The sequence below is a fragment of the Helicoverpa zea genome, chromosome 1 (genome assembly GCF_022581195.2).
Source record: "Helicoverpa zea isolate HzStark_Cry1AcR chromosome 1, ilHelZeax1.1, whole genome shotgun sequence".
Classification (NCBI taxonomy): domain Eukaryota; kingdom Metazoa; phylum Arthropoda; class Insecta; order Lepidoptera; family Noctuidae; genus Helicoverpa; species Helicoverpa zea.
In genome coordinates this window covers 8368243-8384634 of record NC_061452.1, presented here as the reverse complement: position 1 = coordinate 8384634, position 16392 = coordinate 8368243, and the positions used below count along the sequence as shown (strand labels likewise).

The 16392-nt window shown below is 40.5% G+C and overlaps 1 protein-coding gene across 1 annotated transcript; it reads left to right on the top strand.

Moving 5' to 3' along the window:
* The first annotated feature begins 60 nt into the window (after positions 1 to 60).
* Positions 61 to 15333, top strand: LOC124646185. The gene is made up of 5 exons (XM_047186274.1): positions 61 to 69; positions 267 to 455; positions 2384 to 2446; positions 7937 to 7981; positions 15154 to 15333. The coding sequence occupies exons 1-5, from the start codon at positions 61 to 63 to the stop codon at positions 15331 to 15333; spliced, it is 486 nt and encodes a 161-aa protein (XP_047042230.1).
* Positions 15334 to 16392: the final 1059 nt, after the last annotated feature.

Below are 16392 nucleotides of genomic sequence, written 5' to 3'. Positions count from 1 at the left end.
TGGCCACTTTAACGAAATGTAAGATAAGGCAGGTAATACTGTAGAAAGACATAAGACCTGATGATTCAGGTTAGTAAGGCAGTCAGCTATAACAATTACTTAGGTACCTAAAAGGTTTTGCTAATTTGGTAAAGAGATTAATTGGTATGAAAAAAAAGCGTAGGTAACGTCTCTTTTTTGTCTAAAATTAGTTAGGGCAACTCTAACTTAAGGGCTATAGTAGTGCGATGCGTGAATTATTTTCCTAACTATTATCTTTTTTACAGCCGAAGAAGAAGAATGGAATCACGATGCTGCTACAGCCAACGGTGGGAGAAAGAGATCTTACAGTGAGCGTCAAGAAGATGACGATGATAATGATTTGGGTGAATCCAATGATTTGCCAGACGAGGGGTGTAATGAAGAAAACAAAACTGATGACAATGAGGAATGTAATGCTGATGAAACTTTTGAAGGTATGTTTTAAAAACCACATTTTAATCTTACTCACCAAGATATGGAAGGCAATTAGAATTTTAGTTTCATCTACATAAAGGATTGATTGATCTTTAGCCTAGCTATCTACCAGTATGTTACTTGTGTATATTTTGTTTCGTCTAATAGTACTACAGCTAATCGTTAACTCATCAGAAAATAGGTGCAACGATAAATGTGTTGCGCTCAGTCGACTAGTCCTCTATACCCGTGTATGTTCGATGAAGCGGCAGGCTATGGGGGTGCGTGCAGTTTCGGCTGACACTGACGTAGAGGCGCCGATAACGGATGACGTACGGCCGGCGCATTGGGTGCACGACGTCCGTCTGCGAATGACACACGACGCGACACTGCGAACCTAACGCTCTGATTTACGAATTGTTCCCAGATAGAGGTTTTGATTGGGATCGTGGTATAGGACTGAGATTGAATTGGATTTAATGTTGTAAGATGTATGGGTACGTCTGCACTTTGGTAGATTGATTCAACAATTACGACCTAAATAAGAATGCTAGAGTTACTTATGTATCTAGTAAAGCTTCTAGAAAGTTAAAATGTAGGTACTAAGTAAGTAACAGTAAAACTTTTATCGATAAAGGATATAATAATGTATTTGTTCAACAAATAAACTGTTAGTTTATTGTTTACTACTACCTCCGCGCCTTTTTCCCAAACTATGTTGGGGTCGGCTTCCAGTCTAACCGGATTCAGCTGAGTACCAGTGCTTTACAAGAAGCGACTGCCTATCTGACCTCCTCAACCCAGTTACCCAGGCAACCCGATACCCCTTGGTTAGACTGGTGTCAGACTTACTGGTGTCTGACTACTCGTAACGACTGCCAAGGATGTTCAATGACAGCCGGGACCTACAGTTTAACGTGCCATCCGAAACACAGTCATTGGTGTCTAAGATATACTTAGAAAGTACATACAAACTTGGAAAAGTTGCATTGGTACTTGCCTGACCTGGGATCGAACCCGCGCCCTCATACTCGAGAGGTTGGTTCTTTACCCAGTAGGCCACCACGACTTTTTATGTAATTTATTATAATGAACACATATTCCCCAGATATAATAATATACTAATGAAATGTCTGTACATGGAGTAATGGCTCAGTGAAACGTATTTAATACGGAGTTGGCACACATGCAAATAATTTATAGTTGTGGTAGCGTCCGCACCCAGCACTTAGTCACATGTCAGATGCATTTGATGCGCCGCACTATTCACTGGTCGCGTTTATCGACTCACATCCATCGTCAGATTAGTCAGCCGCTGGCTATGCCGCGGATCAGTTAAAATTCTAAACACTCATTCTCGAATACATTCTGTTGTGATATTCAGAAGAGCCATTTGTTTGAAGCCTCCTTACGCTTGAAGACATCCGTCCTCGAGTGAATTGTGGGGAACGAAGAAAAACTCTCGAGTTCGATGCATTTACATTATCGTCTTTACTTTTGGCTTGTCATATGCGGCCCCAGGTGACGGATCCGTCGCTCAGCGCTCCACGCGAAGGGTTTTATGATTGTTGAGTACCTACATGTTACATGTATAATGAATGGTTTACTTTAGAATTTAGGAAGATCGATCGTCACCGCGACCTACTATCGTGCAAAAATTCATGTTATTTTCATTAGATAAGCTGAGACTTATTTGATCAAGGTTCTTCTGTAAACTGACCTTCTCAAATATAATCTAAAGGGTTACACAAGTTATTAGTTGTTTAGAGTTTGTCACCAAGAGTTTATAACACACATAGGCCGCCCCCACATCCGATATACGTTACATGAGCTTTCCTAGAACAAGTGAGTTAACAACAAGCGACACAGGTGCTTTTTTCTTTATCTTCCCTTTTTGACACAGAATAGCATCTTCAAGTGCGTCTTTAACGAAATGTTGTTTTTCTAGGCGGTGATGATGCAGATCCCAATCAGTCGAAAGAGGAACTATTCGAGAGGGAAGATCTGCCAGGTGAGAATATCATTGTCACATAAGCAAACATATGAGAAGTGCCATTGAACCTTATTTATTTACATGGCACAAGATACGTAAGATAAATGTTGGAAAACGCTGAATAAATTATCTCAAACTTTTCCGAGTTAAGATAAGAGGCACTATTTAATATCGCGGAGACCTCAGAGGGAGGCTCATTATGTCTAAATCTCATTGAAATTCATAAGGAGGCCACTAAAATAACGAGCAGCCTCAGTCATCGGGCAGGCCGCCGATGCGTTTTTACTGCGGTTTAATGCTCTTTTTACAACTTCGGCAAAGGGTGTGCTGTGTTGCGGCGCGGTCGCTCCGAGCCGAGCGCTGTACCGCCGGTGCTTTACGACTCCGTCCTCGCTTATCTCGCGCCATTCGCGATAAATCTCCACCAGGCTCCTTGGACCTCAAATATTTACATGCTAATTCGTAGCCAATTCTGTAGCAGAGATTATAAATAAATTGGCCACCGCGCCCCATCATCGACCAACGCTACCTTCTCTTTATCTTTCATGACTTAAGAAGTTTTTAAAACAGCGGCCGTACCGCGACGTTGACGTTTTAATTTTATACCACCCAGATAATTTAGATTTTATGTTACCCAGTCGTAACAAAATCTTTGTAAGAGTTACTACAGTTATATAACTTTATATTATTTGCTCTACTTATCATAGAAAAAATATTAAACAAGTATTTCTTTGTGTTTCTTTTAACAGTGAGTTTTTGGCATTATTTTTACCCAATGTCTAGTAAAGGTATGAGACATTTATTCACAGGAGACAAAAGGATGTTTTGGCTGAAAAAATACGGCGTTTCACTAATATTTGGTGTGCCAATAGTTAGTGTAGGCAAAACAATCGGATAATAAGAAAATAACTGGTGGCAAACAATGGACCCTTCATCTAAGGCACCCTTACAATCATAAAAATTACTCATTGTTCAGATTGATGGCAAGTACTAAAGCAGATGTACGCAGTAAACTGTAGTTTGTTACGCGAGTGGACAAATGCGATGCCGCGGGACTACCAGACTGTAGGACGCTTTGTTTTACTGCAGTCTTGAACTATCTGCGGCGGTATTGGAAAATGAGTAATTTTTCCCAGTGAGTGGTTCCCGGTGTCGCAGTCGTTGTTAGGCCAACACTCGTGTTGCGCAAATGTATTCTCTGCGGGGGTGAGTGGTGGTGTGCGGGGCGAGCGCGCGGGGGCCCGCCGCCGCTGAGCCCGAAGTTGGGCGCGCGGGCTTGCTCCCGCGGGACACTGCCGCAGGGACCGCACTCCAAACCAACTAATATTTTTTTAACTTTTTTTTCCTGTAGAAACTGAAATTTGGAAATCATTTACTTACCTATACATAAAAGCCTTGCGCCTAACAAATTAGAAAAACAGACATCGGTTACTTGCAAGTCAGAAAATATAATTAGGTAATTTGATCATACTACTATGCGAGCCCTTCTACTTTTTAAAATAAGTTAATTTATTCGTCAACAATATGTAAGTTATTTTGTGAAGTGAGACGGTCAACAATGCTCGCTATGTCGGTCTGGTGTAGGACTGTGTCTCGGCCGGCATGTGGCTAATTAAATGCCGATGTTCGCCATCGGGGGTGCATTCGGAATTCCAGGCGGCGCCGAGGCGCGTGCCGACAACACCGCGCCGCGTGCCTTGCTGCTGTTGTGTCAACAATCCCAAATTGTTCACGAACTTGGACCCAAAATCGAGCCAATAATTGTGATTAAGTTGTTAGGTAACCAGTTCCGTTGAAATTGCTTTGATTTATTGTACTTAGCCACTTTCATCAGATTTTCTACAATTCATTTTGACATTAGGTTTTATAATTGGAACTCAAATCAAATAAACATTATTTTATCTGCATTTGTTTGGATAAAAATATTGGTGTGATTGGAGTGCGGCTCTGTATGATCCCAGGTGGCGCGGCCGCAGCGTTTGGAATTATCACATAGTGGAGGAGCGGGCGGGTGCGGGGGCCGCGGGGTGGCCCGATACATTCGTCACAGGCCCAGCAGCCATTAGGCATTTAGATATTATCAACAGCCACGAGGGGATGACCCGCGACCTGAGCCCGTTGTTTCAATGCTTAATTACTAAAAGTGTTTGTTGTTTACACAGGGGACAGGATTTTAATCCACATCGTGGATATCGTTTCGTCATCGGCCAAGTTAGCTTCTTTGTTCAGTTTTTGTGATACAAAGGCGTTCATCGTTTACGTCTGTTACTTGTGTAAGCTCCCCTCAGCCGAGCGCGGGTCCCAGGTGGCGCTCTCCGGCCACACTTCCTTCCGTCTCCTGGGAATACTCCTCGACCCGGCCACGCACACACTGCCGCTCTGTGCTTGTGTGAAATGCTGTATCCGTATAGCGCTGTAAATACTTGTGTATCTTTATTCCCGTTATCATTGTTTCAACGACTTCGTTGAACTCTTTTCCGATAAAGAAATCAAAATTATTTCTTGAAAACACTAAACCAATACCTATTGTAATGATTGGTTCTACTACAAAAATGTTTGTGGCATTTTATAAAATTATGACCGATATGTGAGTCGATCTCTGTTGCATGTTTCTAATAAGCAATTAAACGCAGTTTAGTGTGTGTCGTATTGTTCGCGTGGCGCGTAAGTACTCGTGGCGCGATGGCGCGGTGGCGCGGCGGCTCGGCTCGTGATTAATGCAGCCTCCCGGGGCAGACGAACTGATTGCCGTTCTACCTCCCCCGGGCTCCACTACACATACCTATATTTCAGTTTTATTATAAAAATATTTTGGTAATCTTCTCTTATATGGAACAACCCACCGTTAAAGCTTACGCTTGTTAACCTATGTATATGGACTTACAATACATTGCCGTTGAAATATTTTTTTCAATTACATATATAAGATGATGTGATGAAGATACATAGGAATCAATAGTTGATTGGAAAAGTTTTCAATGTACCAATCCAATGTCCGGAAAACTAAAAAGTCCAAATGTCAATGCATTGTTGCAAACAATCATGAAACAAATTGTTGGAAAACTTTTAATAATGTACTTACTAACGACAAACAAACTTTTTGCACGTGTGTCATCAATTTGAAAACTAAACTTTTATAACATCAATAACAGTAGGTTATATTGCCATCAACAAAGATTACAATTTACATTTCCATTATACGTAACAGCAACGTGCCGCTCACCTATTCTGCGTTAACGTGACATTTTCAGGTATTACGTAAAGCTAGGAAAACAACTTGAGCACTACAACAGTGAGCTTTGTTATTTTTATTCAGTGCTACGTGAAAAAGTTTTCTCTTGAGAGGCATATCGGCATCAGTCCGCGGCGTTAGAGGAATAACACCTTCAGTCTGAATGGCTACGCGAAAGGTAGCGCGCCCCCGGGGGGCACTATGCTCAAGGCGGCAGAAAATTAACGTGCCCCCGCGGGAAATCTACCGGCAGCCTTAGAGCCCGGCCGGGCCGCGCCCACACCGCCGGGATGTATTTAATATCTTGCGCTCACGGTGACGACTAACGACACCGCCACACAACCGCAGACACCTACTTACTAGCTGTGACTGCTCACGGAAAACTAGTCCGTTCATATATGTAGGTTACAATGAGCTTGTACGAGCTGTAGAATTTTGTTTTTGAAACGATAGCAAATTATTTTATTTTTGATTTTTGGCAAATCACTTCAAAAGAAACTTAGCCAGTTTTCCACATATATCACAAGGGCTATCAAATGCTTACATCTTAGACCTAAAATATTTTTTTAAGGATTTCTTTCTGGACATCCTGACAGGCATGTAAACATATAACATGCCTGTTTCCATGAAATCGAGAAAAAAAGTGTACAGTACAGACTGCTGTCACCGGACGCAGATCCAGTGCCTAAAACTTTACTCGATTTTTAGGAACTGAACCAAAGACGTAAGACCTTTGTACGTTATGTACTTTTATTTATAAATAAGAAATATGTAGGTATTACTGTAAAGAAAAGCAGGCAATATTTGTCATTATATTGCAATAAAGTTACATGAAGTATTACAGCTTAGATACAACTGAACTGAATCTATAAAATATTAATCACAATCATGGTTCAATCAACCACAAGTCACAATACAAGTAATAAGCTAATCGATCAATTACCAGCAGCTCGGGGACACTTAGCGCGAGTTACACTCTCACGCAGAATTAATTTAGCACTGGCAAGGAGACCGCGTCCCGTACGGCCTTACTAATTCACAAGATCCAATCGCGGCGGTGAACAGCGCCTCTGCACATTAATGTTGCAAGCACCCCCGTGCTCTATTATCTACTTACTTAGACGACGTATCGAACTAACCATATACTTATATTGATTAGTATCGTATTTCGATATGTTTTAATCGTTTTTAGTTCCGCAGCAATTTGCTACGAGATTATTTCGTAGTCACAAAAATGAATTCGTAGCCCGTTTGAATCAGGATTTTCGGCTATGCTGCGTTGCTTGATGGTCAATGATGAAAAAGTTTTTGGAAACTTTTTAATAAAATTAAAAAAAAAAGGTTTCTTATTTCAAACAATTTAATAGTTTTGTTGTTTTAAGTAATTAATTTAATTGACTTGATAATAAGAAGCAATAGCTCTTGCAAACATGATTGGCCTATATCTAAGGGCTGAGTGTCGAGTCAATATCGTTCATGGGTCCTTGGCCTAGTCTCCCGCGAGGGTACCGGTCATCGTGTAAGCGGCTGCATATCTCGGCTGTAACGAAGTCCCGCGAGCCGGGCGGCGTCGGGGGACACACACTGTCTTCCTTCTATGTAACATACATAACTTGTACAGTGCTACTCTGTGTATGTTTGTGTTGTGTGGCTTCTATGGGGAAAGTGGTTACTATGCGAGTATTTACTTGTATTTTGATTAAGTTCTTGTCAGAATAATATTAATAAAGCAAAAAAAATCGTCAATTGTTAATTTTTTTTTGTAAATGAGTATTGAAAAAGTTTAAACACTAGGTATACTTTTAATTAACATTTAATTTTATTAGTACCTACAAGAAGCTTATAGGCCATATCAAACCCTAGTAAAACAATATTGAGAAACACAATGTAGGTAGCTACTCAAATCTAAAACAGAATATTCAAAAGTGGCCAAACTACAAAATTAGACTAAAAGTTTAAACTGGATCACCTATCCGAATTTAAAACAGAGTAAAAGTGTCTCGGGTAGGGTACCGACTCGATACGGCGCCAAAGTGGATTAGAGCCTTCGACCGCGGCCCGTGGCTCGACCGCGCCTCGGGCACGGACACTCAAACTTCACTGCGGTTACCGCTCTCACATTGAAACCAAATCTTTTTTAAACTTTCATAACACCTATAGTTTACTTTTGCTGGGGAGTAGGGCTTATGAAATTACGGACATAAGAATCTTCTACCTTAATCTTGCCACATCTGCACTGCAGTGAATAAATAATTAATATTTTAATATCGTTTCAGATGTTGCGGATATTAAATCTGAGAGCATGGACAGTTTTGAATCAGGTAAGTTTGAACTTAATTTTATCTAGACATAATGTAAAAGCACGAGCTCATAATAAACCCGTCGTAAGAATAAAATTAAACTTAAGAGACAACTACGGAATGGCGCTCCCATATTAATATTTGAATAGAGAAGTGTAAAAAAGTGTTGAAGTCGGAGGTGATAGGGCCGGCCGCGGCGTTAACGGAGCCCTGGAGGGCCTTTGCCGAAGTCCCCGTTTCGCAATACAGCCGAAAAGATAAAATGAACATAAAGTTGAGGAGCAGATACTCTCGCTCAGAGGAATCGTAGTTTCCCTCCTGGCGACACTAAACCGGCTACGACTGGCGACGTACTCGCTACACGCAGTTTGCGGAAGCGGCCGGCTTTATGGCGTGCGCTCTATAGAGGTACATCTGCAACGTTGTCTTGTGGCCAGCCGCACTTATATGGCTCGTTAAGTGTTTAACTCTACGAAAATTCTGTATTGTGTCATAGTTTTGGATTATAAAACTAACTAAGGCTTTATCGATTTACATATTTTTTAAATTGATAATTTGTATAACTTCTATATAAACAATGTAACGTAACGTAATCGAGTTAACTAGTGATGTGCAAGTAAAAACAACTTGAATTTATCATCAAACAAAAATGTCCAGTTGAAAATTGCTTCAGTGGCAGGAAACTCAAAACCCACACTTTTATTTTACGTATTCTAAAATAGGTCTAAAAGAGGAGACTTGTACTGACAGCAAATACAGTTCTAACGGAAAATGTGGAAGCTAAAATTGCATTGCGGACGGTGACCGTTCCGAACTTACAATTAAAACGGACGCCCGAAATTGTGTACATCGTTCGTCACTTAGCTCCCGAGGAATGGGGGACCAGACGAGGCCGCGGGCTCAGACATGTCTTATCATAGATGACCATTTATTATCATAAGCGTGCCATTATTGGAAAGACATTTTTTATTTGCATCTGATCTTTATTTAATTAGGGTTCTCTTATGCATTAAAGACCCTTCAAGTTCCTTATATAATGTATAGAGGCTCCTGCACCTCTACACATAAAAACAACTTGACAAAAACTCAACACCTTAAAAGATAAATACGATCTGTTCAAACATTCAATTATAGTACTCTAGAGTTTTCAACCTGAGCTCTAATTGGATGTTGCAAGACCTTCATTTTTGAGTTTTGTTAACTTTATTAAGTATAAGTATATTTTATATATTAAATATTAGCTTAGTAAAATGTAAATTACCTCTACGGTTAGTGTCATCAATAAATCTATAGCCAACCCTCAATTAAGCAATCAACGTCGGTTTGACGTTCCGCAGCGTTATAACTGGCCACTATAATAAAGCCAATTTTCAGTTTAAATAAAGCGACAGCACGACTTTTAGCCGTGGATAGTAACACGACTCTGCAATCAGGTGCAGTTTAAAATGTGCATTTGCGATGTGGTGCGGTGCAGCGGGCGCAGGGCGCGGACAGAAATGCATTTTCAATAATTGAGGGTCAGACGGGGAGGTGGGGGTGCATTAAAATGCTCACAGCTAAACTTTCCGATCGTCACAGCGCCGCGACATCGAACAGCCGCGCCGGATTTGCCGACTAATGGACCCACGAACAATGATAAAGTGCCAACCTCGCGCGAATATGATTGTTTCAAGCAAGTTTCAGGTGACATGGTTACAAATTGAGGGGCTTCATTGACTTGATACTTAATTATCAGGTGAACTGATTTGAAATACATAGTTAATGGTTACTGGGATGCTACTGACTATAATACCAATACCCATGTGTATCAAAAACCTGACAAGCAGTACCTAATTTAATTTTGAGAAGGTGATGTAAATGTTGCATTGACATCTGCCAAGAGATAATTATAGTAATTATTATGCTGTAACAAATAGTAATCACTTCAATTATAATTTTATAAAGTACCTACTCAATGTTAAGTTTTTCTTTACCGAAGCACCGACTGTTGCATCTACTACGACTTTTGCAATCAGAACGCGTGACGCCAGACGTGACAGACGCGAAACAGAAACAGGAAAATTAGTAATTAAGCGAACTGAGTCGCAATTTGTAGTTACGAGCAGCATCAGCCAGGTTCCCATTGTGAGACATCTAATTAACAACCTCATTATGTTTAGGTGCGAGTGTGTCGGTTAGTGCCAAGCGATTTGAATTTGGATGTGGTGCCATTATGCTGTTCTCATTTTCTATGAAGAGAATTATATCTAAGCGTTGTTCGTAACAACACTACACTTTCACCCCAGATCATCTATTTCACTTTACAAAATATAAAAGAGACAAACAAAAAGAAGTTTCCCTCGGTTATTTTCTCGGGGAGAGCACGTAGGCGCGCACCTCATCTGCGGAGCTCCCGGTGCGGCGATAAAATTTAAAATTCAAGGCCGCGTTAACGAACCGGCCTCGCGAAGAAATAGATATTCAAATGTGAGAAGATCCCATATTAACATTTATGGCAAGTTTGCGGGGACGAGACAAAGGCGAGGCGAGCGGGTCCCCCGCGGAACTCGCGCGCCGCAGCCCTCACTACTATGCATATCTCTACAATATGCATTGGCCGTTGTACCAGCCTGCCGGTTTGGGATACCTTTTATCTATAATTTCAGTAACGATACCGTTAATAGTTAGTTGTCTTCTTTAAATGTATGGATTTTTATAAGATTTGCGATAAATAAAGTGGAAACTACTACTATAAATGTACAAGTTTTTCCAAATTATAAGTTATCATAAAACTAAGGTAATTGCTTACCTTTCAATTAGGTAAGTGTTTAGATGAGTATCTAGATATGTATTATGTATTAGTGATGAGCAGTAAACAAGACATATTTGGGTGTCCCATTCAATAACGTCATTGGGTCGAAGGTGATTTACAGTCACCTTCCTGTGAAAGTCGTAAAATTTTCCACTTGGTTAACAACAATACTTCAAAGCTTTAGTTCTTAAGAACCAGTGAAGGTGATCACTAAACCTTTGTGTTTACCATTCGGGCTAAAGACAAATAAAACTTGGGAAGAAAACAAATCAAAATCCCAATTTTGTTGGCTGCATTATTTATGTGATATTGCCTGGCACTGTCAACGCTCCCCTTTTCTTTGCTATGAACTTGTGGTCGTTGTAATTCACATTTTCATAACTTTTGCTATCAATACAAAAGCAACGCGAGGTGTTTGTTTATACTTTCGTTGGAAAAGACGAACTATAAGATAACTAAAGAGGAACTATTTAAAAATATAAAGCAGGTGAAATGGAAAAAAATCATTAAGTCGCAGTATCTACTGACTGTTTCTAAGGAAAATAAAATCGGAGCCGCATTTTCATTCAGCGATGGCTGTTAGTTGGCAGCGGCACACACGTTTCTTATTAATATCAGGCGGTTGGAATGGCCGAAGACGTCCCCAGCGCCCGCTCTCTCCCAAATAAAATTGCCGCTATCTAAACAAAGAGCCCTAATTATTCGGCCGTGGCGGGCGGGGTCGCTCTCTTATGGGTGTTCTGGGGCCCATTTCGCTTCTCGTATAGGGCCCCAGGGAGCAGCGGGCGCCGCCTAGCCAATCGCCGGATGGAGGAGCGAGCGATCCGCAACCTTTTTATATGCGATATCGGCGTTGGCGCCGGACCCCCCGCCACCCGCGCCTCCGATCTCGGGGAATTAAAAGTTGGAAGGCTCACATCTGATTACCCAAACACACACATTACACCGGATCGCCAATCTCGATAAGCCCCCCTACAATTTATTAGCGGCTCTGACGAGTTGTTTTCGACTCTTATCTCATTAACCGTATAAAACAGACTAAAACGGTATTGTGATGTGTCTAATACCCAGAAAACAGATAGTTGCCACATTCTTCTTTTGCTGGGTTTGTGTTCATGTTTTCCTTTTCTTAGGGCTTCCTATCGCATCTGTTACTTCCTACTTTCTATGTTCACCCCAAATGCAGCTCATGGCCGTTTATCATGCGAAGCCATGCTTATGCATTATTTATCTATTATTTATACTGATCATATAAAAGGACGGTTATAAAAACCTTGGCAGTACCGGTCGTATGGCTCAATACATATTTTAATTTGCACCCGATTTTATTTTGAGACAATAAATTGGATATAAAGGGTTTCCGAGCGGTTCCTACCTCCGGGATCATTGTCTTCACCCTACGCCTTTGCAGCGATTCCATTGTGTAGAAATTATGAAATAAAAAGGTGATATCGTATGTCGGTGGAGAGGTGCGGCGCGGCGCGGTGCGGCGTGGGCGACGCGCGGCCGTCATACGACACCTAGCCGCGGCAGCGGGCTGCTCGTCATTGTGCCGACACCATTCACCCGCTACCGACGGCGAGTATTCGATTGCAATGTTTTAAGCATTCGATTGCCCTCGCCAGTAATAAAGGGTTCCCAAGAAGTACGTACAAAATAATGTTTTTTTTTTTGCGTTTTGTAGTCTTTCAAGCGGGCGCGGCGAAGGGTACGCTTATTGTTTCTATGGTGAATTGCGCAGATGAATGGGTCCCGGGCATTTATGCGTTGAATGCTTAGAGATCGAGGAAGATAATGCGGAGCAGGCGGGTTCGGGCGGACCAGGGACGTCTGAGGTGGCAACAACAAACCTCCTACTCAACATTCAAACGTAATCAGTATAATTAAATAAGACGTTTAATTTTATACTTCATTAAGTTTTTCTTGTAACTAATTTGGACTTGCAGTTAATATTTGGCAGTGCATAAGGAAGTTCCTATGAAGGAGATTGTAAATATTGAACGAAAGTTGATGTATCACCATAAATAAGTCCGAAGCTATTATGATAAGTAATCACTTTATCAGCATTTCGCCAAGAATTTATTCATTGGTAAGATGACTTCGTATTTTTTGTTCGATAATATCATTTTGTTGAAAGCGCTCTATAAACTCAATGTACTTTTAATAAATTGCTCTGTAGTAAGTATGACTAACATTGAAACTTAATACAATACAATGGATTTCATTGAAACTAGGACTTTTTTGGAGTAAACCCTGCTTAGGTATTAATTGTTCAGGGACAATGTCCAATGGTTTTCAAAAAGGAACATGATAGATAAGGTTGTATCATTAATTCCATTATATCTCATTATTTTTTAAATGTGCGAAAATTGAAAATGGGAAAAACATGTTGGTCGACGATATCCGGAACCAGAACATAATAAACATAGGTAGATGAGGATCTATAGCATTTTGACTTACCTTACTAAGATTTTTTAGCTCCCCAATGATAGTTCGAAGCGCTATATGGTTTACAGCTATCCAGAAGTTTTCGCTACAAAAAATGACATTGTTGCTGAGTAACTTCAAATTCACTCATTTGACATTGGAAACAACTATGGAAGCGTAAAAAGGGCTTGTGTTGCCAGGCCAGGAACACGCGTCGATAGGCGCTAGCTCTGTTCAGGTGTCACAGATAAGACGGGAGTCACGCAGGGCTTCAATTGATACAAAAGCTACAAATACATAGGTTACTTTGATAGTTTCGAAGTTCCTCTTTTTAATGTCTGTTCCTGATCTACGCCGATAGAAGTAGTTGCGTAAAAGATACTAGAATTGACATTTCAATACATTCATTTCAAAGCTTAAAAGCTGCAAATAGTAATTGTTATTTATTACAACTGATCGTGAATGAAATGAAAACCATCGCAATAAATGTTACATTATATTTTTCTATTAGATTACGCTGCGATGCCATGAAAAATGAAAGTTTTTACTGCAATATTACGGTAACACTACAGCCATGCTAAGCTTAGGTGAAAATTAAATAAGTAAGTACTCGTAATGATAGTTATTTGAGTATGACATTATACCTATGTCTGATTATGTTCTTAATATAACAATTAAATAACTTAGAAAATATACCGTAAAAATTCTAAATAAACAGTTGTCTTAACAGTACACATTCAGAGTTTGGGCCTAAGTGTATACTATACTCAACACTATTAGTGTATCAGTTAGGTGATAGAGGTCTGTCTCGTGTGCCAATCGAGGTGCGGCTCCCGGCTGGGCCAGAAGCGTCTCAGTTCAATTAAACTTCAACATGCTGTTGTTCAGAGCACCACGGACCACGACGCATAGGCACCGGTTACGAATCAGTCAAGACTGATCTCAATGGTGCTGAATAATTATTTCACACAAAAATATTGATTCTAAATATCAATAATACGTCCTCTAGATCTAACACATCTGTTCGTTTTGCTTCTCTAAAAATATAGTTGATAGTGTGTACTATTCAGTAATAGGAAAAAAGTCGAGAATAATGTGAGCAAAGTTTTTGGTTATAATATTTTATAGATTAAATTTTCATAAATAACAGCACCGCTTCACCTAAAACTTGTCATGGCAGCGAAAGAAGTAATATCTCAAGACACGCGGCGGGCTCTAGGGAGGTGGTCCAGGCGCGACGCAACAGCCTTCTTATCTATGCATGAGCAGGTCTGCAGCGTGTGCACATCACTAGCTCATGATTGTTTGTCCACCGCAGCCGCGCGCCGCCCAGCCAAGAAGTTAAATCGACAGCCTCCGGTCGCCAGGGAATCTCTGATATTGCGTCGACACTTGACACAGATGCACTTAACTATGCATGGACAGAGATACCGGACTCCCGAATACGAAACTTGCCGAAGTTTCACACTCAATTTGAAAGTTAATAAGAATACCTACTTAGTACGTAAATATCGCTGTGTGTGCTACGGTATTTTCCTATACACCCGAGAGTTTATAATTTTACCTTATTTGACAAAAAAAGCAAAAAAATACTGCTATGTAAACAAAAACTGGCAATTCTTATAATGGCTCCGAAGCCATGAAATCGTAGCAGACATCGATTTTCACCTTGACCGATCATTCGATTGCGTGGGCTGTAGGTATGGTTTGATCAACAGCGGAACATCACTGGCCGATGATTATGCTATGAAATTTTGCTTGAGTGATCACAGCAGTATGCTAAATACGTAAAGGCAATAACTGTGAGTAGCTAGAGTGAGTGACAATGGCTGCACGACGGGGTCGCCGATCGCCCGGGGACAGCGGCGGCGTGGGAATCGCTACATCGCGAGGTCGCGTCCGCGTTGCCACATTACTATTAACTGCCAATTAATTTTAAAGAACTAATCAAAATTGAATACGTGGATCTGTGCAGATGAAATTAAAGATGTGCGTAGTATTTTATCAGTTATTTGATGCAAGGCGCGTGGCGCGCGGCGGCGGCGACGTGTTGCAAAGCCTCGGCGATGGTATCGGGGGCTCCTTCATCTCGCCGCGGCCTACCGCCGCCGTCGCCGCCGCCTCACAACACTCGTGGATCTCACCACTTTGCTAACTGAATTTACTTGATCATAATCGTTTTATTTAAATCGTATTGCTTTATCTTTATTGTCGCTTATAGCCACACGGAATTATTAATAGCTTTTTGCGTATCTTTCTGTAGTAATGGAAGTTTTAGAAAACCTTCCAAATACCACATTATGGAACAGTGACAACAATAAAATATTCAACTATTCAAGAACACGAGTATTTGTAGCGCGATCTGTCGACGAGTTGTGGAAAAGTGAAAATTGAGGGGAGGTTGTGAACTGTAGGGTGAAGCTCTCGGAAACAACACTGAATACCGACATCTAGCGGAAAAGTGTGGAATCAACTTACTAACTTGTTTTTCCTCGTGTAGAGGAAAACTTTTGGATTCGGACTTTATGTCACGGGTAAGATACATTGACTAGTGAATGTTGGCATTTTCAGCTCCGCTATACTTACCTACTTAAGTAATTCATTTGAGACAATAATGTATGTTAGTAAACTGAATCAAGTTAGAATGTTTTTGCAATGCGCAAACTACTCAATTCAAAGTTGCAGTTGAAAATATTTGTCTAAAGTCTACCGCATTAAATGTCTTTGTGTTTTCTTTTGTTTTTGTTATTTCCGTTTCCAATACAGTGCACGCACCAATGGCCACTACGTTTGGCGTTATTGTAGACACTTATTTAGCGGTTATGGTTAGGGTAATATAGTTTACTGTACCTTGGGGTCTGTTACTAACCAAGGGGCGATCTACTTGGTGGTGTCACTTAATAAGACCACTTAGAGGTAATGTAAAAAATGTTTCACATAGAAAAAGTTGTCGAAGGTTTTGTGGTAGGATTTTTATGGCATTTACTTATCTATATATACTCACCTATTTAAAGATTAGGTATAAACTTATAGTCGAATCGATTATTTTTAAGAAGTAGACTAGATCCCTTTTAAATTTCTTAGAAACAATAACACAATACAAACGTAGGTAATAATACAAAACAAACGTAGGTATAGGTTAATAATATGAATAAAGGATAATTCATTATTTGATGATGATGATGATGTCCTCCTAGCCGATGATCGGCTACGG